The sequence below is a fragment of the Sinocyclocheilus grahami genome, unplaced genomic scaffold, assembly GCF_001515645.1.
Source record: "Sinocyclocheilus grahami isolate Dianchi unplaced genomic scaffold, SAMN03320097.WGS_v1.1 scaffold462.1, whole genome shotgun sequence".
In the NCBI taxonomy this organism is placed as follows: domain Eukaryota; kingdom Metazoa; phylum Chordata; class Actinopteri; order Cypriniformes; family Cyprinidae; genus Sinocyclocheilus; species Sinocyclocheilus grahami.
The window spans coordinates 1,213,208-1,220,533 of record NW_015505641.1 but is presented as its reverse complement, the minus strand read 5'-3'; the positions used below and the strand labels follow the sequence as shown (position 1 = coordinate 1,220,533).

The 7,326-nt window shown below is 39.6% G+C and overlaps 1 protein-coding gene across 1 annotated transcript in view; it reads right to left on the bottom strand.

Moving 5' to 3' along the window:
- LOC107552961 (trichohyalin-like) overlaps window positions 1-7,326 on the bottom strand; it is a 115,683-nt gene that overhangs the window by 62,900 nt on the left and 45,457 nt on the right. The window contains exon 6 of the mRNA XM_016235023.1: window positions 5,070-5,141. Coding sequence (XP_016090509.1) covers window positions 5,070-5,141 — 72 coding nt within the window. The remainder of the gene's footprint in view (window positions 1-5,069; window positions 5,142-7,326) is intronic.

Genomic DNA, 7,326 nt, shown 5'->3' with positions numbered 1-7,326 from the left:
ATAAATATGGTAATCAATGGATATATATCAAAGTACTACAGTATTATCATCTTATACCATCATTGCTCCATGGTATAACTATTTTTTACTGGCATTACAACACTGCACAGACAGCCTCAGAGCCAACAGAACAAAGCAAACACATGAAGAGAGAAAAAGAGAGGGGCAGGGAGAGCTTTTGGGGGTTAGAAGTGAAGGAGGAGGGGTCTAAGTGTGGTCCTGTTAGGTCCAGACCCCCTGTACCCCACCCCCAGCTCCTCTCTTTCCACCTTCTCTCATTAACGCACACCTCGCACATCATTAAGACGTTTGCTGCAGAATTAATAGAAAGACAGATTAAAAATAAATTAAGAAAAATGCGTTGGAGAATGCCTGCACGCACTTCATAAATCACCCGGGCAAAGGCAGGCGCTGGCTCCCTATAATTAACTGCAGACTATTTATTTTATCCTGACGGTATAAATTAGAATTCAGACACACAGATTATATTAGAGGTGTCTGTCATGCGGAACTGCAGCGAGATGTGCGGAATATTTTAAGGATACAAAGAGGAGAGCAGAGAAGAGGAATGAGAAAGAGAAAAGGGGGATGGGGGAAAACATTCTTCAACATTCTGTGAAGAAACACATTTGTAGTGTTAGTACCAATTTTACCAAAATAATTGCATATATATAAATACATATAGACAGACGGACGGACGAATGATAGGTAGGTAGGTAGGTAGATAGATAGATAGCACAGGACTCTGACTCTTCTACGTGTATCTAATGGGTCAAATGTGTGTGTGTGTGTGAGTGAGAGAGAGAGAGAGAGAGGAAGGACTCAGGCCACACACTGCCTCCTCGTGGGCACTTTGCCCATATTGGCATTAACTCTACCAGTCTAAATGGTTTTTAGTTCCGCAGTAGTGATGCACACATTCTGTAGAAAAAAAAAAAAAAGATAACACTAGTAGATAATATGTTGCCAAACCAACGGCATACTCAACTGCCTACATATCACTACCTACTCGATACAAGCCCCCAAACTTAACCCATAACCCATGCATATTTGCAGTCCAACACATAACACTGGCTAAACCAATGTGCCATTGTGAGGAGTTTGGGGTGAGAACAGTGGCAGATGGAGGGACAGTTTGAAAACATGAATTATTTTTGCAGTTACTGTACCATGTGTTTGGTGACCATAGTCCATTATGGTGGAGCAGTAAAAAAAAGCAGCGTTTGGCTAATCTGATCAGGCTTTCGGCTACTAATTTCTGGCTGTCTTTCACTGCTCTGTACCAAAAATAATACAGTTAATAAAGAAACCGCAATTCTAGGAGTGCCATGTTCCACCGTCGCTTCCAAGTAAGCTACATGATTTACCGTCATGTAATCATGCAACCATCAAACCCCCTGCACAGCGCCCCCGGCAGTTCCGGCCGCAACCAGTAGGTGTCTCTCTTTCACTGTGCATGGCCCTCATTCCGTCTGCCACCCACCGCTGGCCCCTCTCCTCTCTCAAAATCCCCATCTCCACATAGTATATACACCATCATTTGAAAATGGCAGCTTTTTGAAAATTCACCTTGATTATCAGACATTAAAAGTGACTTGAGCAGCGCTGAGTGTCTGGCTGGGGAGATGGCTGCAGACAGCCGAACAATGCGGCGGGCGCGGCATTAACGCCTCGCTGGGCCATGCAGCCACGCAAGGGAGAGGCAGCCCTTTGTTCTCTCCCTCATCCAATTATTTTTAGCGTGCGCCTCTTTCACAACAAGAGAGAATTTAATTTTAATGCACTCTGTAAGAAAAGCCCCCCAAAATGCATCTATTCTTAAAAGAAGGAGGAAAGAATATGGACGAGGGTGAAAAATTAATCAGGGTGCATATGTGAGCGTGAAGTGCAGGCATTGCAATATCTGCAACCGTAGCCCTTACAAAAACTGGATGCATGCGAACATTCTCCTCTAAAGCGAGAAACACGGCACACATGCTGTGAGGGCAAAAACACACGTGCCGCATTCGTGGAGCAAAAAATAAACAACCAAAATACCCAAGATTCCATATAAAATGGGTTTGAGAATAAAAAAAGCCAGGGATTCTCGCAGGAAGGTATGCGTCCAAATATTTTTCTAATTGGACGAGCACTTTATCTTGCTGTCAGTGAGGTTATAAAAATGCACGCAGTTCCCAGAAGGAGAGAAGCAGCTCTATAGCTGGCCCTTTATTACTGCACACTAGTGTCTGATATATGCTCCTGCGTTAACCTTTCATCTGAGCCCAACACACACACACCCACAAGCATGTTTTATGCAGAAATTCTGAGTTGTTGTTGGTGTTGTGAATGTTACAGGGGAACGTGGTGATTATATACTGGGAGTGCAGCAAAAAATGCATTTAGTAAATCATACGGTGCATTAATACACTGTCTGCATGCAGTCAGGTACATGCACACACACACCTCAGCAACACGATTCAACCTGACAGAAAAAGCCAATTAGAATCCGACGTGTTCCGCGAAAGGCTGTTGCCATCTTAGCCGCACTACGGCCAATTTTCTCAGCAGTATGAAATGATTGTTTTTTTCTTATCAGCGTCGAGGCAGCATCTACAGCAGTGAGAATTTAAAATGAAAAGCCCTTAGTTTTTGTCCCCAGGAACACAAAATAGACAAACGCCTGAATGTGCGCACGCACTCACGCTCGTGTGAACAAAATTAGATCTTCAGTTCTAGGCTAGACAACTAACTGTTTGTGTACAAGCCTCGCTCTGCGGCACACCAAAAGCAATTCTCTGGAGATGGTGAAATTAAAGGGCAGAATCCAGCCTGTTTATGGTTGGCACTCCGCTCTCCTCTCAATCAAATGTTTTATTAGCAATCATTCGGCACTCTCCGGGCCCTAACACTCCTCTGCCGGATGAAGGAGGGGGGCGAGGGAGGGAGCGAGAGGGGCTCCAGGAGGGAGCGCTGGTACCCGCTGACCCCTGCTGGACTGCACACAGCTGATTACTCCCACCTGGAGCCCGAGTCACCATTAACCTCCACGAGGGCTCAAGCGGCTAGCCGTCCCCACTGCTTCCCCAAGAGGACGGAGGGTTACGAAGACACAACCAGAGAGACACAAAGAATCAAAGACTTAAGAGTGGGGAGAAAAATAAATGCCATGGCGTCATGTGGCAGAGATTGTGATTTAGGTGTGAGAGACTGAATTTCAGTACCATTAGGAGTCACAAGACAGTTGGAATTGCGGTTTAGTGGTTAACGCTTCAGCCTTGGTGCTCATATGGGAAATGCAGGTTTGATTCTGGCAGTATTTCCACCCTGAATGACATGATTTAAAATCTGCCACATTTGGAATATACAGTGGGTATAGAAAAGAATCACCCCCTTTAAAATAATCAAATTTTGTTGCTTTGCAGCCTGAAATGATGCCGGACACAGATTTTGTTTTATCCAGCTGTATTTATTCAGTGCAACGTATAACATTCAACATTCACGATGGAGCGACGTCCTGATCCAGGGAGGGTCTGTGTTCTACCAAATACCTCCCACTTCTTAATAATAGACTTCACTGTGCTTCTAGGCATTGATAAAGCCTTTGCATTTTTTTTGTATCCATCTCCTGACTTGTGCCTGTCAACAACTTTATCCCAGAGATCCTTTGACAGTGCTTTGCTACTCATAGTTGATTGTTTGCTTCAGTTGCACTACCCAGGACTGAAATGCTCCAGGAAAGCTCTTTTCACGCTGAGCTGATCAAAATGACCACAGCTGATCACAGTTGAAAGTCAAATGGCTTTGTGTGCCATTGAGAGTTTACAAGTCATTTTTAGGAGGGGGGTGATCCTTTTTCCAACTCAGTGATTCTGTTTTTTTTTTCTGACGTTGGTGTAATATCTTTCACTAGGATGTTATAAGTTGCACTGAGTAAATAAAGCTGGATAAAACAAATGTGCTGCATCCCTATTCACCTGCTATTAGTTTTTGGTTTTTAAATATAGTTCATAGCTTTAGATTTTTTTTTGTTTTAGATTTAATTATTTTAGTACATCAAGTTAACCTAAATACATGAAAATGTGTCCATGTTTTCCTGACAAATAGCTAATATAAAATGTCATAAAATAAAATAAACAAAATATGTTGTATAAATATTAATATTAATATAAATACTGTATTTTATTGTAGTTATTGTTTGCTTTATTTAAAGTACGTACTGAAAGCATGTACCGAAGAAAACGTAGATTTTTGAACATCACATGTCATTATTTTATTTTATTTATTATTTTAGAACTTTACTTTTTTGTGTGATTTAAATTACATGCACAGAAAGCTGGTACATAAGCATGTGCAATTGCTGGACCATACAGTTTTTTTGCCTAATTTAAACAATATTTTTGGTAATTTGACACATAACGTGGTCCAAAGGTCTGAGACCTTTATTAAAATGTTTAGTTTTTTGCATTATTTTTGCTATAGTTTTCATTACAATGTATGAGTACTAGCCAGTGTTATTTTGCTATTTAAATACCACTGAGATACTTTTATAGGATTTATTAATAGATTCAATTTGTTTTCTGCTTTTTAGTTTAATTTTAGTCATTTTAGTACATCAAGTTAAACTTAATGAAAATTAAAAATGTTTTCTTGGCAACTAACTGAACTAAAATAAGCTTAAGTGTTTTAAACATTTCATTGTATTTCAGTTAATGTTTATTTTATTTCAAGAAACAAAATGTTTTTATGGTTTTAGTTTACTATAATAACCCTTGTACTAGAGGCCATTTTCTTAAATGGCAGCAGCAATCCAGCTAAACGAACTTCACAAGTTTGTGTAAAACTCATTTTCTGCTTCAATGAAAGCAAGACTGTCCGTACATAGGAGTTTACATGATCAGCGTCACAAATTTGCTTACATTTGATTAGTGTTATTGAAACATAAGCTTAGCTAATTTTCCTAGATACAAAATAGCTGCTCGAGGGTTGAAAAGAGTTCAAGTGATGGTTCTATTGACAGGGTAACACTGGGAGATGTGTGACGGGGCAAAAGAGCAGAAATAAGAGCGTGGGCCAGTAAAGATAGTTACCTGCTGACTGACTGAACTATGCTGAGATTTCAGCCTGGACACTTCCTCCTCCAGCCACTGGATCTGCTCAGCCTGTGAACACGCATGCACAAAGATCATGAAATTCACATCACAAATGTTTACCATCAAACACAGAAATGTTTTGAGAAGGAGACAATAACCAGAGCAAAGATGGTTGCGCAGAACAAACAGAGCAGTGAGAAAATGGCTGCACTGTTCTGTCATAATGAGAAGCGGAGGTGTGTGTGTGTGTGTGTGTGTGTGTCAGGTTCCCCTGCCCTGCTCTCATCACATCTGCTGTCAGTAATCTGTTCCTGAGCAAACAGTGCTGGGATTAAGTGCAGGCTGCAGATAAAGGATGTATGCGTCATTAAAACACACAAGACAGACACGTACACACTCACAGAACCACTGGTGAGCAATAATGTGGCCACAGTTTCAATCACGAACGCAGCTTCATTTCTGTGAAAATCATGGCCGTTCAGAGTGTGGAAGTGTGTGATCTGTGGGCAGACGGGCTTGTGCCGGGGGCTTATTTTAACCTCAGATATGAAGGTCTTTCAAAAGGCACAATTGTCCAACTGTGCAGTGGAGAAATAATGACTTTAAAAGCAATAGTTCAGACAAATATGATTATTTACTCACCCTCATGTTGTTGCAAACTCTGTGACTTACGTTTATTTCTAAAAAAGGACAAAAAGCACAATGAAGTAGTCCATATGATTTATATACTATAAATGAAGTCATATGATAAATTTGTGCGAGGAATAGATTAAAATTTGCTATTCACTTAAAGACATTCACTCTGTTGAGACAATATATTTAAATATGTGGAAGTATGAGACTGGAGTACAATAATGGACAAAGAATTTGGGTCTGTTCCTCATCATAAAGTTTCAGAAGATTTGGAATATAGAGTATCGGAAATATGGACGACTTCTATGATAACTTTTAGAAATTTTTCGTGCTTGACAATCCAAGGTAACAGTATGATTTCATAGTATAGAAAATATTGTTCAAATAATCTTCAAGTTCCACAGAAGAAAGTAAGTCATTTTTGTTTGGAACAACATGAGTGTGAGAACTAATGAACGCATCGTGGTTTTGGATTTATCGTGCAGCTCTAAGTAAGTAAGTACAGGAACTTGGTACTGCCAATGCATATGGCCATACGGTGCCATGAGTATTTAAGACATACTGCTGCTGCACAAATAGCATATAAAATAACCCGTAGCAGATCTATACAGGTGGAGCTGGGGAAGGTGGAGGGTTTCAGAGAAACTCTGAAAGCGCGTTGCAGGAATCTCTAGTGAGAAGATTTGGAATATAGAGTATCGGAAATACTATGTATGATAACTTTTAGACATTTTTCGTGCTTGACAATCCAAGGTAACAGTATGATTTCATAGTATAGAAAATATTGTTCAAATAATCTTCAAGTTCCACAGAAGAAAGTAAGTCATTTTTGTTTGGAACAACATGAGTGTGAGAACTAATGAACGCCTTTTCATTTTGGGGTGAGCTATGCCTTTAAGGAAACAATATGATGTCCATGTGTACAAATTATAGGTCTGATTCTAGGTGAGGCTTTGCAAGCAATGCTGAAAATAACTGTTTAGAAGCTTCGCAAATAGAGGAAATTTTATTAAAGCTCCAGATAATCATAAAACACAGAGAATAAGAACGTAGCACCCATGAGCTCTCATTGATATTCTGACAGGGAGATCAAAAACCTTCTGCCATACACAATTGCATGTGTAATTTAAAAAAAATAAAAAATTTTCAGAAGATTTGGAATATAGAGTATCGGAAATATGGACGACTTCTATGATAACTTTTAGAAATTTTTCGTGCTTGACAATCCAAGGTAACAGTATGATTTCATAGTATAGAAAATATTGTTCAAATAATCTTCATGTTCCACAGAAGAAAGTAAGTCATTTTTGTTTGGAACAACATGAGTGTGAGAACTAATGAACGCCTTTTCATTTTGGGGTGAGCTATGCCTTTAAGGAAACAATATGATGTCCATGTGTACAAATTATAGGTCTGATTCTAGGTGAGGCTTTGCAAGCAATGCTGAAAATAACTGTTTAGAAGCTTCGCAAATAGAGGAAATTTTATTAAAGCTCCAGATAATCATAAAACACAGAGAATAAGAACGTAGCACCCATGAGCTCTCATTGATATTCTGACAGGGAGATCAAAAACCTTCTGCCATACACAATTGCATGTGTAATTTAAAAAAAATAAAAAA